The sequence below is a fragment of the Hibiscus syriacus genome, unplaced genomic scaffold, assembly GCF_006381635.1.
Source record: "Hibiscus syriacus cultivar Baekdansim isolate YM2019G1 unplaced genomic scaffold, ASM638163v2 tig00110831_pilon, whole genome shotgun sequence".
Lineage (NCBI taxonomy): Eukaryota > Viridiplantae > Streptophyta > Magnoliopsida > Malvales > Malvaceae > Hibiscus > Hibiscus syriacus.
Genome location: NW_024062882.1, coordinates 2,466,701 through 2,487,802, shown reverse-complemented (window position 1 = coordinate 2,487,802; position 21,102 = coordinate 2,466,701). Strand labels below are relative to the sequence as shown.

The 21,102-nt window shown below is 33.2% G+C and overlaps 3 protein-coding genes across 3 annotated transcripts; 1 reads left to right on the top strand and 2 right to left on the bottom strand.

Moving 5' to 3' along the window:
- Positions 1–3,446: 3,446 nt before the first annotated feature.
- LOC120142805 (probable O-methyltransferase 3) lies at positions 3,447–4,336 on the bottom strand. Its single transcript, XM_039157302.1, has 2 exons — positions 3,654–4,336; positions 3,447–3,548 (listed from the first exon to the last, which is right to left on the bottom strand). The coding sequence occupies exons 1-2, from the start codon at positions 4,038–4,040 to the stop codon at positions 3,447–3,449; spliced, it is 489 nt and encodes a 162-aa protein (XP_039013233.1). The 5' UTR covers positions 4,041–4,336.
- Positions 4,337–9,450: 5,114 nt separating this feature from the next.
- Positions 9,451–10,508, top strand: LOC120142712 (BURP domain-containing protein BNM2A-like). The gene is made up of 2 exons (XM_039157227.1): positions 9,451–9,516; positions 9,647–10,508. Exons 1-2 carry the CDS (start codon positions 9,463–9,465, stop codon positions 10,358–10,360), a joined length of 768 nt encoding a protein of 255 aa, XP_039013158.1. The 5' UTR covers positions 9,451–9,462; the 3' UTR covers positions 10,361–10,508.
- Positions 10,509–10,768: 260 nt separating this feature from the next.
- On the bottom strand, positions 10,769–12,305 carry LOC120142804 (paternally-expressed gene 3 protein-like). The gene is made up of 4 exons (XM_039157301.1): positions 12,228–12,305; positions 11,769–12,144; positions 11,264–11,668; positions 10,769–11,181 (listed from the first exon to the last, which is right to left on the bottom strand). Exons 1-4 carry the CDS (start codon positions 12,303–12,305, stop codon positions 10,769–10,771), a joined length of 1,272 nt encoding a protein of 423 aa, XP_039013232.1.
- Positions 12,306–21,102: the final 8,797 nt, after the last annotated feature.

Below are 21,102 nucleotides of genomic sequence, written 5' to 3'. Positions count from 1 at the left end.
GTAGAGAGGCTCAAAAGTAGAGATCAAGGAATGTTCGACCGAGACAGTGTGTTCACTCATGAATACAAAGAGAGTCTTGATGGGGAGCAAGAAGAGTAACTGACAATAGATGAGAGATGTGCTTATTTGATGGAAGGTTTAGTTTTCCATGCGAAGAGGCTCATCAAGTTGGAGGAGTCCAACAACTCTATCAAGGAGAGCATTCAAAAGTTCCTCGATGAGTTGGGTGAAAAGACTATCCAAGTGGGTGATTCCGTTAGGGTCAAAGTGTTGGCCCTAGGAAGAGTCTCAACATCGTTAGATAAGAGGGTTGATAAACTTAAGGAATACATAGAGAGGACCAAGGAGGCCCATGGTGTTGGAGAGTCCCGACTTGATAAGGTGGAGTCCATGGAGGATAGGTTCAATGACGAGATGCAACGGCTTCTCAATGAGTTGGAGAAATTGAGGGAGATGTAAAAAATTTGGGAAGGAGGGTCGATAGCTTTGATGATTCAGTGGGAGAACCCAATGATGCTCATGGTGTTGTGGAATTCTGTTTTGGAAAGTTGAAGTCCATGGATGATCAGATCAAGGACGAGACGCAACGTGTTCTCAATAAGGTATAGACGATCCAAAGGAGTAATGCTGGTGAATCCGAGGTACAGGATTTGATAGACGAAATGGAAGACCTCAAGAAGGAGTTACTTACATGTAAAGGAGAAGTTAGTGAATGTGGAATGCTCAAGGTCTTCCAGGAAGGACTTAGACAATGTTTGATGCTTTGGGTAGAGCACGGAGATGCCCAGAAACTTTCAGAAACCATAGTTGTAGCCGAGAAGCTTATCGACCTTACGGGAGTCAAACTAACTAGCATAAGGTCGTCTATGCCCATACCCAGGGATTGTGGAAATAGTGGGGGAGACTAGAAATGGTGTAGCAGGGAGATGGAGGGGAAAGCTCTTCGAGTGGCCAGTAAGTGCCACTGACTGGTTGTGGCCATGAGAAGCCATTAAGAAAGCATGGTATGGTCGAGTCCGTTGTGGAGAATAAGGTGAGTAAAAAGGAAATCAAGTGCTACTTTTGTGATGGTCCTCATTTGATAAGGGGGTGTCCCGAGAAGAATTGCCTTGCAACCATCATGAAGAGGATAAGAGAAGAGGAAGTAGCGAGAATTGGCGCGGTTGCAAGTGTTAAAGCTGCTAAGCTAGGAAAAAGACTTGGTCGGACTAAGGAGGTTAATGCGGCCAAGCAAGTAACAAGACGAGGTGTGATTGCAGATGTTGAGGTAGCGGAACCCAAAGAAGTTTGATACAATTATGAGTGTCTTAGAAGACAAATCAAGAGAAGGACTTAGTGAGATTACATATTCCAAAGCAACTGAATCAAGGAGGAAACATGGTCGACTACAAGTTCTCAAGTATTCATCCCAGGATCGAGATGTGGCAAGACTATGGGTGTCAAAGCAGTCGAGCACAGAGGAAAACACGGAGCAATGGCAAAGAATAAAGCCATCAAGCCATGGGTAAGGAATTTGCAACTAAAGTGCTACCGATGTAAAGGGCCACATAAGTTGCAAAGGTGCCCAGATCGTGCCATGCCATCAAAGGATAAGGATGAGGCCAAGAGTAGCGAGCCTATCAGACTTGGAACGATGGTGTTTGCCAAGATGAATGGGAGCCAAGTGCAAAAAAGGTTGGTAGTGTTCGAGAAGGAAATTAAAGATCTTACTGAGCATGTTCGTGGGGATAACATGGCTTCAGAGGCTGTCATTGGAGAATGGTCAAAGGAGAAGCTTCCTAAGGGTGTTCAAGCAAAGAGTAAAATCCCTTCAAAAGTAATGACTAAGGGAGGGTTGAAGGAGAAACTTGTCGAGGATGTTCGTGGGAAGAACATTCCTTCGGAGACGATGAGCCAAGGGTCGAATGTGGTAAAGCCGTCGAGGGACAAAGTAACCGTTAAGAGACCAGCCATGGGAAAAGTGGGAATTGAGCGAAGGACTTCAAGTGTGAAGTGTCAACGCAAGGACAATCAATGAACTTCAAATAAGAAGGGTTAACAAAGAGGGGGCATGGAACTTTGTAAAAGGAGTACCAATACGAAAAGGGAGCACTAAACTTCAAGTTAAAGGGGCGAATGCATCGAGTGTCATCGAACATCAAGGGAAAAAGGTTGAGGAACAATGGAGCAAAGAAATTCAATGAAGAGAGTTTAATGCATGAGGTGGAAGACTTAATAGAGAAAGAAGGGCAGTCATATTTTAGAGCAAATGCCAACATATAGGGGAAGGTACATCTTGAACACAATCCTTGTGTTTTTAAAACTGATTTTCCATGTTCAGTTGGTGTAGGTCGGGTAAGACCTAACCTTCGTTGTAGAGGAAACAAAGCTTGGAAGGGACCTTTCAGAGTTCTAAAACTAGAGTTGCCGATGAGTCTAGGAGTTTGCCCAGTGTTCAATGTTGTGGGAACATCCATGACTCTTTTGTGGGAACAAGGGAGTATAAGGCAAGGCGAATTGAGTTTTGTAGGAGGATGCTCCTACTGTGAAGATGTTCTCGAGGAGTTGGGTTGGGGACATTGATGCAAGTGTCTGACAAAGAGGTTCAAGATGGAGTATCGGGCTTGCCAAGACGACCAGACTTGGCCCATCACTTGGAGAATGTTATGGAGCCTGTTCACACTGGTCGTGCAAAAAAAAAGGAAAGTGGCATCATAATCGATGATGTTTACAGGAGCTTGGAAAATATGGCAGGGGACGATGTCATATCAAGGAGGATTATGGAAGAATCTTTCCATATCTAGTGGGAACACCTATACAAGTAAAGAATTCTACTAATTGATGTAATTAGATAGGATTGGGTTGAGTTTCCTTGATTTAGGGGATTATGTATTAATTTGGATGATCTTAGTCGTTCATGTATATAGATCTAGCTCATTGATTTATAGGGAGCTCAATTATAAATAGAGAGTCTCTCCTCCTCATTTGTAACATTTCATTACATTCATTCTCTTGAGAGAGTAATAAAGCTCTGAGACATTTACTCTATCTCTTGTGTGCTTTGTTCCTAAGTCTCTTTGTGTTGTTGCCTCTCGTAGTGGCTAGGAGTAGTCACGCTTGTGTTTGCACTTCCATACCATAGTCTAACCTTGATGGGTTGGAGTAGCCACTTTGGTGTTAAAGCTTCTGCATCCTAGAAGCCTTGAGGGAATGGTTCCAAACAAGGTGAGTTTGCATGCTCACTAGGCTTGGGTAAGGTTTACTTAGTCGCAGAGAAGACCCATAAGTGTTAAGAAGCTTCTAAGGCTGCACGTCCCGTCAGACCTTAACTCTGATATTATGACAGTTTGGGCTTGAAGGTTATGAAGGTGTGACATTAGTATGAGCCATCATCAGCATGTCTAACATCAACCTTACGAATTCTAGCTCGTCGCCTTTGTTATCTTCTACCAGCACTACATCCACAATTATGACCTTCCCTTTGTCTTCTGGAATTGCTTCTCGACATTTCTATAGGATTTTAATGCATTTTTAATGCATTCTTCATCGTCCCAATCGTGCAAAACCCACTGCAATTCACAAAAGCATTATTCATAGATTAAACATGTTATACGTTGCTGAAATGAAGGGTAAAATGTGTCATTTGGGATAGACATGAACATGTCATCTCCAACGTTTTCAATGATGTCAAATGTTGGTGCAACAGCGGAAAACATGAGGGAGATCGAAGTTGATGCCTCGAATCCCTGGGAATTGCTAACTAAAACACTCAGAGCAGTCCCATTACCTCCACCAACATCGACCAAGCTTTCAACACCATCGAACACTTGTGGACATCCTTCGAGTATAGCCGAGATCGTGTGTCTAGAACTGCAAGCCGTCGTATCATTGAAGAGTTTGCTATGACCAGGGTTTGCCTCGGTGTAGCTCCATAGATCCATCCCGTTTGCTGCTTCAAATGGTAAAATATCACCGCTCTCAAGGACTCGAACATTGAGACTATGCCATGGGTAGTAAGACTGGATTCTAACAGTATTAAGGGCACCATGGTTTTTCTCCATGTTTTATCAAACGATGAGACAATGGCGTCAATGAGAAGCCAATGGAGTGTTGGCCGATGGGTTCTTGTTTGAATACTTGATAATGGACCAGGAACCTCATGATGCAGTGAAGACGTGATGGTTTGCAGCGGAGGGTGGCAGCTAACTCGGACAGTGGCATGGGGCTTCCATGGTTTTCGATAGCATCGGCAACCCCAAGCTCAATGGCACATTTAACGACGGCCATTATTGTATATCCGAAGACATAGTTCCAAATTCTACTTCAGCTCGACCACCCATATCTCCCATCTCAATGTATATTTGTTCTCTCTTTCGAAAACTCAGTAACTTTTAGCCAAATCCTGACGATGAAAAGTTTTATTGAAAACAAATTACGATTTATCATTTATAGGAGGAAAGAGTTGGTTTGGCTATATTGGAAAATGAAGACTATAATAGTACTCGAAGTCTCATTAAAATTATTTTGATGGTCATACAACAAGATAAAGAACATGAATGGTATCTTAATTATAGGGACGGAGCTAAAAAATTATTTTGGAGTATCAAGATTAGAAAAAAATTATTTTGAAGTGTTAAATTTAAAAATTATATGAAGATTTTTTCAAGTAGATGAAAATGAAAAATAGGTATCAATTTATGATCAAACATACTAATATTTTTTAAATATGTTAATATTATTTTTTTAAAAATTAAACAAAATTTATAAAGAAATTGTTTTCCAAAATATTTTGAGGTGTCATATGACACCCCTCATAGTACATTGGCTCCGCCGGTGCTTGATTATAGAGTATTATTTTATTAAATTCACTGACTATTAAAAATTATAAAATAATCTTTTGACTATAGGGTATTACTTTGTTGAGTCTCTGACTATTAAAAATTATAAAATGGTTATCTGACAATTCATATACTCTAAACCCATCATTTTTGTTGAAAATTGATAACAATCTAAGTCATACATTAACCTAGTAACTGTGAAATGATAAAATATGATCTTAAAATCTTAAACGACAATAATATATCAGTTAACATGTTAACGTCTACCTCAGACTATCATCAATATTTTTACAAAAGAGGATGAATTTAGAATATATGAGTGATCGGGTGACCATTTTATAATTTCTAATAGTTAAGAGACTCAACAAAACAATAATCTATAGTCAATGAATTATTTTGTAACTTTTAATAATCAGATAACTCAACAAAACAACACCCTACAGTCGAAGATCATTTTGTGTATTTTACCCTAAATTTTAAACTTTAATTACAATTATTTTAAATAAATAAAATTTATAAAATATATATTTAAAATTTATTCGATTAGGTTTTTAAAAATATTTTTTTTATTACTAATATTTTTTAAATAATAAATTATTACCATTAAGAAAATAATAAAATTAATTTTCAATAGAGAAAATAATAATTGCATGCAGACGAAACTTTAAAATAATAATAACTGATATTTGTATACCAATAATTGCATACGAAAGGCTCCCTTTGCCACTTGTGGTCTAACGCTGGTTGGAACTAGATATTTTAGAATAAAAAATTAGTCTTGAATTGATAATTATAATTAAAACATTTCATATAAACACAAAAAATTAGTGTTTTGTAATTATATAAAGATCATACAATTTTTTTTTTTTTTTGAAAACTCAAATAAAGTATGGGTATAAATATATTTGACAAGGGAATCACAATAACATATTAAGCTATTAAGAGATCAATCACAATCACAATCACAATCACAAATCAGATTTAATAATCGTAAGATATCTATCTCAAAATCTGATCTGAAGGTGCAAAGTATGACATATCAACAAATTTTTTTGAAGCGAACATATTAATATAATAACAAATAAGTGACATCTTGATTAGTAATTTCGATTTAAACAACCATAAAAATTAACAAAAAAAACGACCAAACAATCGATAATAAAGATAAAAGATACTAAAAACTAAAAAAAATATTTATAAAAATAAAGAAAAATGTGTCATAAAATAAAATTATTAGAAATGGTTTTAAAATATCTAATTCCAACGAGCGTTAGACCACAAGTGGCAAAGGGACCGTTTCGTATGCAATTATTGGTATACAGTTACTATTATTTTAACGTTTCGTCTTCATGCAATTATTATTTATTATTTTCTCTATTGAGAATTATTTTTTTTATTAATTTTTAATGATAATATTTTATTATTTAAATTGTATTGTTTATAAAAGTATAAAAATATATATTTTAAAATCTTTTAATCAAATAGATTTTAAATATATTTATAGAAATTTGACAAAGCAGTTAAATGGCATAAATAATTTGAGAACTTGAAGACTAATTTGCTATTAAATCACCTTAAATTATGAAAAAATAATTAAATTGATAAAATAAAATTGTATGCCTTATATATATTAAATAATAACTTATTTTTATTACTTAATAATACCATGGATTTTTTTTCTTTCTTCCATGAATATAACATTGTTCTACACAATTTAGTCTGATGATTATTCCGAGTTTATTCTAATAGACAGTACAACATAACATGTTCTTGTTCACTTTCACTCATGATAAACACTGACGTTTGGTTCTTGATCAAAATTATCGGTGAATGATTTTCTTTTTCCTTTAAGACTACCATCTTCTTCATAAGTTGAAGCATTTGATCTCGATTCGAAATACTCGGCAAATGATGACGACTTCTTTCGATTCAGATTAGAGTCATTGCCGTAAGCCGAAACATTTGGTCTCGGTTCAGAATCCTCGTCAAAGGACGACGATTTCTTTACTTTTAGATTCTTGTCGTCCCCGTAAACCCAAAATGTAGCACTGATAATTTGGATTGGGTTGTATTAATATAATTTGCTTACCAGGAGAAGCGACAGAAATGCAAAGAATGGAAGTAATAGTTTCATGATTTATTAATGCAATAAACAACTCCTCTTATGGAGTTGATAAACAATTTTCCATTCTATATATAGAAAAAATAATGATTTTTTAAATATTTTACTCACATCATGATTTGTATAGGAATTATTTTTGAATAAACTATAGAAATGGTCACTTTAATTTCATAGGTTTTCACTTTTGCTTATTGAATTTAGAAAAAGTAATATTTTTGTCACTTACATTATCAGTTTATAACTATTTGGTCACTTACGTTATCGATATATAACAATTTGGTCCCTGAGATGTTAAACGTGGTTAGTTTGAAAGTGTGGCTTGTTAATAAAAAGGGGTTAATTTTTAATTTGACCCAAACTAGATAAAATACTAATTTAACCCCTAAATTTAAGATAAATTATCAATTTAACTCTTAAAATATAGATAAAATATCAATTTAAGCTAAGAATCTAATAAAAGTTGACATCGATAGCTGCTCACCACAATAGCCTGCCTATCGTTATTGTCGACGACCATTAGATCCAAAATTTCTAATTCACTCTTTTTGACCTATAAACCCGAATATAATATTTGTTTCCTCGAAAAATATCTTGAAAATATCCGTTTTCCTCGAAACCCTTGGCCTCAATTATTCTTTGTTTTGTATTATTTTTTTGTCGCCTTTACACAGATTATGCCCATCTAGAATTATTGTTGAATTTAAATATAAATATGAGACCATGTATAGGTGGAAAGATAACGCCCAGGCTCAATCAAGATATGCATTTTGGCGTTTTCACACATTCAAAAACGTTTCAACAATACATCAGTTCAAGCATAACATCAAACATCAAACTATTTCTCTATCAAAGATTAGGACTGATTCAAAATTAATTAATAGAAATAAAATAAAGTTTAATTGTATCGCACAGTAATCAGTGTTTTAAAAATAATATCGTTTAATCTTCGAAATTAATACTTTTTCTTTAATATCTTCTAAAATTTGGTACACTCAAAATCTGAAATGGAAATCGATCGTATTATTCTTCTCAGAACTTTGAAGAAAGTGAAAAATTTAAAACTTTTCTAATTTTCTCTAAAAACATTATATTCTTATTGTACATGTTGGAGATACATAATTATAACGTAACACATATTAACCGACGATGTCATTGGCGTGTCAGAATATCATATTCACCAATATTTAACAAAAAAAAAAGTAAAGTACACAAATGATCATCTGATTATAAGACATTGTTTTGTTGAGTTCATCGACTATTAAAAGTTATAAACTTATTATTTTTCGTTAAAAAAAATTAAGGGACGTCTGAGCTGGACGTCAACCTATTGGTTGAGATATGATAAGATCATATTTTAATTATGTGTACTGACATTGTCGTTGTTTGCAAGCATTAACTCGATGGCATAATGTTTCAAACACGGACTCAATGATATAATGCAAATGGAGAGTTGATTCACAAAATACAACTCAAACGATTTTGAGATCATATTTTATCATATCTCAATTAACAAGTTAACGTACAACTTAGACGTCCACCAATTTTTATGAAAAAGAACGAGTTTGAACATATCACATATGAATAATGAGGTGACCATTTTATAAATTTTAATAGTCAAAAAATTTAATAAAATAACATTTTGTAATTGAAAGATCATTTTATAATTTTTACTTAAAGGTATAATCATCATCACTCACACTCTACTCTTCAATGACAGAAGGTATAATCATCCCACTGTCGGTGAGGGAGATGGTCTGTGGAAAGATAAGGTCCCAGGCTCAATCAGGATATGTATTTCGGCTTTGATCATTGATATTTTCCGCCATGATTGATTCAATATTTTATAAAATGATTTATAATTGATGTATCGATAGTGTATATATTTTATATAAGATCTTGTAGTTGGCTTTGTACTAGCAAAAAAAAAAAAATTATATACGATCTTTGTATAAATTAATAGGGTAAAGTATACAAACAATCCTCTGATTATATAATACTATTTTATTGAGTCCATCGGTTATTAAAAATTATAAAATAATCTCCCGAGTATAGGACGTTGCTTTGTTGAGTCTCTGATTACTAAAAATTATAAAATAGTCACTCGACTTTTTATATATTCCAAACTTGTTCTTTTTCGTTAAAAAATTAACCGCAATTTGAGTTGAACATTAACCTGCCGATTGAGATATGATAAAATATAATCTCAAAATCTTAAATGACTATCATATCAACATGTTAAAGTCTAACTTAGACGACGATCAATTTTTTTAAAAGAAAATGAATAGTTTTAAAATATATGAATAGTCTAGTGAACATTTTATAATTTTTAATAGTCGAGAGATTGAACAAAACAACAGTCAATAGTTAGACAATTATGTAGCTTTTGTAGTCGAGGACTAAAAAAAGTAATATCCTATAGCCGGATCATTCGTGTACTTTACCGATATTTATAACTATTTCCTCTTTATAAATTGAGAAGATATATTATATATAGCTTAAAGTGGAAGAAATTTTTATACAAAAATGGGCATGAAATATGCATCTTTCAACATTCTTCTCCTCCTCCTACTGGTCATGGTAATATCGCCAAACTCTCCAAATTCAAATTTTAATTTTCTTATCAGAGCTTAATCGATACATGAAAATTTGTAGGCTATAAGATCTTTTGATGTTTAGAACTTAGTTACAGGATTAAACCTTTTTGCAGTATGCGGATGGAAGGGTAGATTCATTATCTCACATGGATCAATCAGTGATGGTGTTTTTCACCTTGAAAGATCTTGAAGTCGGGAACTCGATGTCCATATATTTTCGAAAGAAAGACTCATCGACATCGCCTCGATTTTTGCCTCGGGACGAAGCAGAAGCCATTCCTTTCTCATTAACAGAACTCCCTAATCTGCTTCGGTTCTTTTCTTTCTCGGAAGACTCTCCCCAGGCCAAAGCAATGGAAGCTACACTTCGAGAATGCGAAACTCCGGCAATCAAAGGGGAGATCAAATTCTGCGCTACGTCGATAGGATCGATGCTTGATTTTGCTATAAGTATCATCGGATTGAACTCTGATATCAAGATCTTCGCAACCGAACATCATACGAAGTCGAGCACCCTTTTCCAAAACTATACGATACTAAAAGAACCAGACGAGGTACTGGCTTCGAGGATGGTGGCTTGTCACACGATGCCCTACCCTTATGCTATACTGTATTGCCATACCCAAGAGACTGAAAACAAAGTGTTCAAGGTATCATTGGGTGGTGATAACGGAGATCGGGTGACGGCAGTGGCCGTTTGTCATATGGATACTTCGCAATGGAAACACGACCATGTGTCGTTCCGTGTGCTGGGGATCGAGCCTGGAATGCCCGGTGTTTGCCATTTCTTCCCGGCAGACAATTTTATTCTAGTCCCGGAATATTGAATTTGTATTAAGTGTCTTTTTCATGATACTCAGCCCCAAGACCTAGGTTAACTTGAGTCCCAAAACTCACAGAATAAATGTTACGATGCAATATATATTGCATTGTAACATTCAGTGCGTCAGTGTTATAAAAATATTTTATGTTCAATTCGAAGTTTACATTTACATAAAGCAAATTTGATATTTTTTTTCCAAATTATTTGAGAATCCATTTTAATTTCTGCTATTAATAGGATTCATAGAACATTTCATAGGGAAACACACACCTTTTACAATAGCATAGACATTCTAAGCACACATAAGCATCATGTTGTAATTATATTACCATCTCATTCGTGTGCTTTCTATAAAGCACATATGAGAGTATTCTTACAACATCATTGCCACCATAAGATGTTATACTCGGTATCAGTTCAAAATACTAGTGAATGATTTCTTACAGTAAGAAGTGATGCTCGGTATGGGTTCAAAATCACCTGTGAATGATTTCTGGCCATAAGAAGTGGTTCTCAGTCTTGGTTCAAAATCGCTAGGAAAAGTTTTCTTCACTCCTTTAAGATCAACATCATTGCAGCCAAAATAGGTGGTGCTCAGTCTCGGTTCAAAATCACTAGTGAATGATTTCTTACCATAAGACGTGATGCTCGGTCTCGGTTCAAATTCACTAGTGAATGTTTTCTTCACTCCTTCAAGATCAACATCATTGCCACCATAAGAAGTTGTGCTTGGTCTCGGCTCAAAATTACTAGTGAATGATTTCTGACCATAAGATGTGATGTTCAGTCTCGGTTCAAATTCACTAGTGATTGATTTCTTCACTCCTGGTACTCGATCTCAGTTCAAAATCACTAGTGAATGATTTCTGGCAATAAGAAGTGGTGCTCGGTCTCGGTTCAAAATCACTTGAAAAAGTTTTCTTCACTCCTTTAAGATCAACATCTTTTCCACCATAAGAAGTGGTGCTTGGTCTCAATTCGAAATCACTACTCAATGATTTCTTACCATAAGACGTGATGCTCGGTCTCGGTTCAAATTCACTAGAGAATGTTTTCTTCACTCCTTCATGATCAACATCATTTCCTCCATAAGAAGTGGTGCTTAGTCTCGGCTCAAAATCACTAGTGAATGATTTCTGGCCATAAGACGTGATGCTCGACCTCGGTTCAAATTCACTAGTGATTGATTTCTTCACTTCTTTAAGATCAACATCATTGCCGCCATAAGCTGTGTTATTTGGCCTCGGATCGAAATCACTAGTGAATGATTTCTGGCCATAAGAAGCGGTGCTCGATCTTTTTTTCAAAATCACTAGTAAAAGATTTCTTCACTCCTTTAACATCAACATCATTGCTACTGTAAAAAGTAGTGCTCGGTCTCGGTTCGAAATCACTAGTGAATGATTTCTTACCATAAGATGTGATGTTCGGTCTCAGTTCAAATTCATTAGTGAATGTTTTCTTCACTCCTTTATGATCAACATCATTGCCACCATAAGAAGTGGTGCTTGGTCTAGACTCAAAACCACTTGTGAATGATTTCTGACTATAAGACGTGATGCTCGGTCTTGATTCAAATTCACTAGTGATTGATTTATTGTTGCCATAAGAAGTGGTGCTTGGTCTCACTTCGAAATCACTAGTGAATGATTTCTTGCCATAAGATGTGATGCTCGGTCTTGGTTCAAATTCACTAGTGAATGTTTTGTTCACTTTTTTAAGATCAACATCATTGCCACCAAAAGAAGTAGTGATTAGTTCCGACTCAAAATCACTAGTGAATGATTTCTAACCATAAGACGTGATGCTCGGTCTTGGTTCAAATTCACTAGTGATTGATTTCTTCACTCGTTTAAGATCAACATCATTGCCGTCACAAGCTGTGGTACTCGATCTCTGTTCAAAATCACTAGTGAATGATTTCCGCTCTCTTTTAAGACTAGCATCATCTTTATCGTAAGACTTGATGCTCGGTCTGAGTTCAAAATCCCCAACAGTTATCGTCTCTTCCTCGAGCCGAACAAGGCCTTGGAATGCTTCAGGCATAGGCTGATCTTTCATTACATATCTCCAATATTCTCCAGCATCTTACCTAGCTGCTGCAATGGTGTCAGCTGCAAACTCCATCCATATAACATATACAATTAGCAATATATATATATATATAAAAGAAAGCGTGAAGAATTATTTTAAATTAATATATAAAATTATCTTACTAGGAGAAGTGACAGGAATGCTAAGAAAGAAAGGAAAGCTTTCATGGTTGCAGACAACTCTTATGGAATAAACTCCTATAATTCTTATGGAGTCAATAAGCAATGATCTTTCTATATATAGAGAAGAATTGATGAATATTTTTAGAATTTTTGCAACATTTTGATTTGTGAGTGATTATTTTATGAAGGCAAATCCCACTCTATCGCTAGAAGAATTAAAATAATAGAAAATGGAAGATAAAAAGTTAAACCAATTCATTTTTTCAATTTATAAAGAAACGAAAATCGTTAAAGATGATGTTATGATTGTCTAATAGGCTGGATTTTAATAAATTGATTTTTTTATATTATGGATAATAATAAAATAATATTTGTTTATAATTTGTTTTAATCATTGATAATGTATATATACAATGTTGTCGTAACCGTTTTTCGGCAGGGACAATCGTTTAATTGTTTTAAAAGCAGTTACGACTTTTAATTTTAGAAAATTTGGTGATTTTGAATTAAATTGGATAGAGTCGCCATCGACATTTAGGTTAGGTAGGTCGAATACCTAAAATCGTCTTTTAAAAACAATTTTAAGAAAAATCATTTTTTAAGACAAAAGCTGGTATGTTTTTACCAAAGATTCATTTAAAACGGGTTCGGGAGTCGGTTATATGTGAGGAAGGGTTAGCACCCCCACAATACCCTAAATTGGTACCTAGTCGATTAATTAATGTTTTTACAATGAAATTTACAAATTCGAATTTAATTTGATTTTTGATCCTATAAAACAATAAAAACATGAATTAAAAAAATAATAAAAATACCAAAGTAGTACAAATAAAAATTTAGTCATAACATTTAATGCTTTTATACAAAACATAGATATAATAATATTATATATATATTATCAAAGTCATTTTAACACACATAATTAGTGTATTACACGTGATACAATACATAAAAAGACACCATTTATACAACAAGCATTTATATATAAATATATTAACTTAATGAGCATAAACAATATTTTTTATATAAAATAATCTATTCTCCCTAAAACATGTGAACATACACTAGCTCCAAAACGTGGTTTACTTAATCTTTTGACAATTTAGTGAATAATTTATAAACTATGTTTATTGGATTTAATAAAGAAAAGATTCCCTTTATGCTATATCAATTAATAAACATAAATATACTATTAATATTATTTACTTAAAGTTTAAAATAACATTTTAATAAAAATAGATAGTTAAAATATGAAAATAGTAAAAATAAAAAATTAAGGAAATTAAATAATAAAATTATATATTTAAAAATTTAAAATAGAAAAATAAAACTTTAATGATTAAAATAAAAAATAGAAATTTAAAGAAATAAATAGTAAAATAAAAATGAACTAAATTCTTAAAATTAAAAATACTAAATAATATAAGTATTTAAAAATGAAAATAATCCAAAAAATAAAACATATAAACGTGAGGGTTGAATCATGATGAATCAAAATATAAAATAAGGATTAAAACGACAAATTTATAAACATCATATCCAAAATAAAATAATATTAAAAATACAAAAATACATGAATCGGTGACTAATATGCAATATATATAAATATTATGCCCAAAGTCGAGTATTAGCAGAAATTATATAACATATAAAATGGGACCAAAACGTTACATAAATTAAAATAGTAAGTCAAATTAAAATAAAATTAAAGTTATATTAATGTTCATAATAGAAAATTACAAACTAACAATGACCCCATTTGTGAATGTCTCATGCGTGAAATTACCAACTACCCTTGATAAAACTACGTCGTTTTATACATTGTATTTAAGCCCCAAAACGGGCTATTAGTCTCATTCTTCCCTCATTTTATCATCTCACTTAAACAAAAGAGAGAGAGGGTTCCAGAGAACTCTCTCAACTCTCTTAAGCACAGAAAGGGCTCCCACAGTGGCCGGAGGCTCCCACGGCGGAGTAAATGGCGGCACACGACCGTCGAAAAAATAAAACCAACCCCAAATCATTTTATTTCTTCCCTACAACCCAAATCACTAAGTAGTTTCATCTAAAATCAACCCTATAAGCATAGATCTAGAAATTACCTTTGAAGAAATGGTGACTTTAGAGCTTCCATTACCGGCGTTAAAGCTTCTCGATCACTTTGAACTCCACTGTAAGTTTCTATCCTCCAAATATTTTTTAGTATTTTTCTTTTTTTTCTTTGTTCGAATCTTTGCATGTATTTATAGCAAACGTTGGTTGCTGGTAATGGTTGCTCCACTGGTGTCCGAATGGTGGGTAGAGCATAATACCAAATTTTTGAGATTTTATTTGATTAAAATTATATTCAGTGGATTTGGTGGTGGATGGCTGATTTAGATGATAATATTTCTTTATTTTGTGTTGTTTGACGCATGCAATGATGCTAGTGGCTTTGTTGATGACTCGACGGTGCTCGGCCAGAGTGTGTGGCGTCGGTTCTCACTATTTACGGCGGCTTGTGTAACTGGCGGCGGAAACTTCTTCTTTAGGGTTAAAAAACCCTAATCTTGAGTAATCTTGGACCAGTGGATCAAATCTGATCCAACGGTTGGCATCCCAAGTGGCTGGCGGCTAAGGTGGAAAAAACCTAACGGGTTTGGGCAATCATTGGGCTTGATCCAATTTGTTGTGTTGGTTTTGTATTTGATTTGTAATTGAGCTTAACCTGAAAAATAATGTAATATTATTATTATTAATAATAACAACAATACTTATAATAATAATAATCAAAATAATTATAAATATAATGTTTTTAAAGTCTGGATAAAAAATGGATGTCTACAGCTGCCCTTCTTTGTACATTCTTGTGTTAACAAGAATAGGGCAAAGATGAAAAAGACAACCAGTTTTTGTCCAGTATTCCTTCGTTATTTGATTGAACAAGTTCTTCTCATTATGAACTTCTTCTCTCCTGTGGATGAGTTCTTCTCATTATGAACTCTTCACTGGAAACAATGATGCAAATATTTTACAAAATATTTATCTTGTTCATGAAATGTATTATTAAGGGGGAGTTTTGTCAAAAACCATTTTTCAAATGTTTTGTTATATCAAAAATGGGAAGATTGTTGAACCTATTTTGATATAACTATAGAAACTAGGTGTTTGAATTAAATTCTCAATGGTGAGTATTTTGTATTTCTTTTCAATTTATTTTTATTGATAAGAATGGTGTCTATTTATAGATTACAAAGAGAATCTAATCTAGGATACTATACACAAAATTAGTAAATCAACATCTAAATTATTGTAAAATCCTTAAATATCAACAACTATAAATTAGGGAATTATATTCCTAAACTCCCACAATCTTTTCCAATTTACATCTTATAATGTACCAATTTACAACCTAATTACGCTCCCCCTCAAGCTGGTGAGTATATGTTGTAGAGTCCCATCTTATATGTAATTTCATCAAAGGTAACTTTTGGAAAGACCTTAGTGAGAACATCAGCTAGTTGGTCTTTAGTAGAGACAAACTTGAGTTCAACAACTCCATTGTTCACATTCTCAGAGATGAAGTGTCTATCTATCTCAACATGTTTAGTTTTGTCATGATACACATGGTTTTTAGCTATAAAAATGGTTAGTTCACTATCAGTCTATTGCTCAAATTGTTTGGAACCACAAAGTCCCAATTCTGTTAGGAGTCTTTATAGTCACATTCCTTCATAGACTCCTAGTCTAAGTGCCCTGCATTTTGCCTTAGTACTACTGGCTACAACTGGTTGCTTTTTTCTTGTATAGGTTACAAAGTTTCCCCACACAAATAAGTAATAACCACTTGTTGACCTCTTATTTGTTGTTTCCACTTTCCAGTTTGAATCAGTGAAAACTTTAATTGTTTTGTCTTAATTTTCTTGAAATATAAACCATGTCAAGAGTAAACTTAAGGTATCTCAAGATTTTGTTGACTACCTCAAGATGTTCCTCTCTAGGATTACACATGTGTTGACTTAAACGAGAAAGTTATGTAAGGTCTTGTAAGAGAAAAATAAATGAGTTTCCCAACTAACCTTTAATATTTCTCCTTGTTGACCATAATAGTATGTCTCTTCCTATTTCAACTCTAGGTTAGTTTTCATGGGAGTATATGTTTGTTTGTACCCTAGAATTATAGTTTCTGAGAGTAAATCAATGATATATTTCCTTTGATTAATTTCTTAACAAGCTTTTGATCTAGCTACTTTAATACCTAAAAATATTTAAGGTTGCCATCTTTTGTCTCAAACATACCAGCTAGTGGCTTTTTTAAGTTTTGTATTTCATCATTAATGTCATTTTTAGTAACTATAATTTCATCAACATAAACAATTAAAATAGCTCTCTTGCCACTTGGTGTTACCTTTACAAGCAAGGTGTGATCTATTTGGCATTGTTTATAGCTATTTTTTATAATGACTTTTGTAAATCTGTCAAACTCTACCCTTAGGGATTGCTTTAAACCATATAGAGACTTCTTCAATTTGTAAACCCTCTGACCATTTGATTTTTCTTCCATTCCCTATGGCACTTGCATGTTCACCTATTCTTCAAGAATTCCATTTAAGAAGGCATTCTTGATATCCAATTGATGAAGTATCCAGTCTTTATTTACTACTAATGGCAATAAAACCCTTATTGTATTTAGCTTGGCAACTAGAGAGAAAATCTCTTGGTAGTTTATCCCATAGGATTGTGTGAATCCTTTAGCCACAAGTCTAGATTTGTACCTTTCAATATTGGCATCTAAGTTGTATTTCATTGTAAATACTTATTTGCACCCAACTGGTCTCTTTCCTTGTGGTAACTTAGTTAATGTCTATGTCCCACTGCTTTCTAATGCATTACTTTTTTCTTTAACAGACTGCTTCCACCTTGGATCTTTTAAAGCTTCCTATATAGTTTTAGGAATAACAACTTTGTTAAGTTGGGTAATGAATTCCCTAAATGAAGGCTTTAAGTTTCCATAGGCTACAAATATTTCAATTGGATGATTTGTACACCTTCTCATACCCTTTCTTTGAGCAATAGGCATATTAATATTGTAAAAAATAGGAATATAAGCTTCATTTTGTGATAATTACTTACCTTGTGAATTTTTTGAGGCTATAGGACTTAAGTACAACACTTAGCAATTTCTAAACTCTATAGTGACTTCTATAGTTGGCCTTTGCCTCCTTTTATACATACTTAGTTCCTTCTTTTCATGATGAACATGTTGGGTTCTTTGGGAAGTTACCTATGAATTTAGAGGAGGTAAGGAGGGTTGTTGGTCTGGAAAAAAAGAGTTGTTGTTTTGGAAAAAAATATTTTTGGATTAGAGAAAGGCTGTTTGTCTAGAGGAAATGATGTAGTAGGATTAGCCGGTTGGGGATATTCTGAAAAAAAAGTGTTTATGGATCAGAGAAAGGCTGTTAGTCTAGAGGTAGTTGGGAAGGTTGTTAGTCTGGAAAGAAATTTGTTGTTAGTATGGGGTCAAGAAATTGAAATTATGTCACATTATTCCCTTGCATTGCAGTTTTGGTAAAGTAAGTTTGATGTTCAAAGAAGGTAACATCCATGGAGACATAGATTTTTCTTGTAGTAGGACAATAACACTTGTATCCCTTCTTAGTAGAGGAATACCACAGAATACACTCAAGAGCTTATGGATCTGATTTGGACTTAGAGGGGTTATAAATATAAACAAAAGTAGTACACTTAAATACCTTGAAAGTAAGACTAAAAAAAAGGCTTGAAATGGGAAAAAGTCTAAAGTAAGATTTCTAGGGAATTGAAATTTTATAGGTTTACTAGAAATCCTATTAATCAAGTATGTGGCAGTAAGAATGACCTATTCCCAATAATATTTTGGAACACTGGAGGAAAATAACAAGGATCTAGTGACTTCTAAGTGTTGGGGCCGCCAGTACACCCTATGGTGCAGCGAAAAAATAATCTGACGGTCTCACCAGTGATCTAAGTACGAAAAAATGAATTTGGGAGGAAGAGATACAAAATTTCACCTTATGTTCCTTGCAAAACAACAACAGTAACGAACGGTTCGAGTCGCAAGCTTCCACGAAAATGTCTCGGCCTCTACTTAATTCACTCGCTTGAGAGCAGTTGAGAGCAATTTCTTTTTCTCAAAATTGTTTTGAGAAATTTTATTTTTGAAGATTAAGCAGCTACAAGATCGATATATTCTATTTATAATGTATTGCCCTAACCCTTAAGGTTTTATTTCAAATTTAATAAAAGGAATATAATTATCCTAATTATATTATTTAATATAAATTCAATGTTTTTATGTATAATTAAAATTACATACATATATATATATTAATATTTGTTGAACCGTGTTTTATAATGTTTTGATATAACAAATTAAGGCAAAATGTTTTTGGACTTGAATTGAATTTGTTCAAAGTTTTCAAAAGTTTTCAAAAATAATTCAAAGTCCATTAAAATTGTATTTGAGCACAAAAATACTTTTCTGGGTACGAAGTATCGATACTGCATGAACAATAATGATATTGTTCACGTGGTACCGATACTAAAGGTAAGAGAAGTATCGATACTCTCTAAGTAGTATCGATACTACCAGCTTGCTCAAATTCCATAATGTAAAATAGGTATTGATACCCAATGGAGTACCGATACTACTTCATATAGTAGTACTGATACCATGGTCATAGTATCAATACTGGCAAGCCCAACGGTCTTTAATGGCTAGTTTTATTTAAAATATAAAGAAACTATCAATACTCATTAAAGGAGTACCGATACTCTCTGTCCTGGGCAGTTTTATTTTGCAGAGAAAACATCCCCAAAGGCTCCAAATCACTCCCAACGGCTAGAAATGCACATTCCAACCTATAAATACAAGTTCAAGACACTTGAAGAAGGTTACCAACACCTATCCAAGCATTCAAACACAAGAAAAAAGTTTTTCACTCTATTTTATTTCTTTTTTAAATAGTTGTGTTTGTGTGAGGTTTAATTTTGTAAACACCTACCTTTTAGGGTTTTTTTTGTTTACTTTCTTTTCCTTTTGTAAAGGGGTTTTGGTTCTAGCTAAGCCTATGAAAAGCTAGGGAGTTTTCAAAGGTTATCTTTTTATCCTTGAAAAAGAAAGAACAAATTAGTGGATTTGTTGGAAAATCCTAAGTGATGAGCTTAGGTAGTGGATGTAGACTTAGTTGATAAGTATAACCACTATAAATCCTTGTGTCAATTTTCTTATCTTTTCTTTCTCCTTACTCCCTAAACACAATTTGCCAATTCAGCCCTCTTAGCAAATCATTTGGTTGATCAAATTGAGCTTCATCAAATATCCCAACAATATTAATTATACAATTTACCTATGTAAAATAAAATTGTACATGTGTAATGTATTTATAAATTGCTCTTTTCAACCTTAGGGTATGACCCTGTAGGTTCCTGTAACATTAATAGTAATATTAGAACCATTCTAATATTACAAACAATGAGTGACATCTAACAATATATCATTGTCACATAAGTTACAAGAAGTCATGATTTGACATAATATGTAATAACTTTAACATGTATATTGTACTCTTACGAGTTAGAGATGTCACGTAAAATATTCAAAACATTTCATAACCCAAAATAGTTAAAATTTTGTTTCTTTCACAAATTCCATATTTATAAACAATTATATTAAAATAGTTAATCAGAGAAAATCAAATTACAGCATTTCAACTTCTATTTCTAATATTGTTTCAGACAACAACATACAGTTCTTCTTTGTTTCATATAATAAATAAAACTGTCTATAACTGTCTAGTTAACATCCAATCAATTAATATTTAAAACATAGTTTAATATCAAAAAATTTATTCAAACTATTAATTATATTAATTACCAACCATATTTATAAATTTTCAAATATTTCTAACTTGTATATATTACAGCTAGAAAATTTAGTACACAATAGGATGTCATCACGGTTACCTGTAATTATCCCTTGGTGATTGATGCTAAACTCAACTCCTTACTCCTCTCACTTTCTTTTACATACGCATGAAAATCATCACACGCTAAATTTATACTTAGTGAGACAATCATAGAAATATTTAAAGCAATGCAACACATAAATGTAATCAGTGACAATATTCAATGCATTATGCTTACTTTACCTGATTTCCATCCATGTTACCATATGCTAACATGATATAAACTGGATATAAAATTTCTTACCAATATACTTGCCATTTATTCCATAAGCTCATAAGATTATTTGCCTGTTTATCATTTATTAACCAATAAACCATAGCCCAAAATATAAACCTGTGAGGACCCTGATATTCGAGTTAAATATGCACCGAAGTGCTTACCATATGCACTAAGTGTCCTTACACACTATAGTACCAATACACATAAGGTTGTGCCCACCATATGCACTAAGTATCCTTACACACTACATTGTTGCACTAAGTGTCCTTACACAATATAGTGTTCATTCGATATACAGATGCAAGACTCTATGGCATGCCCTCAA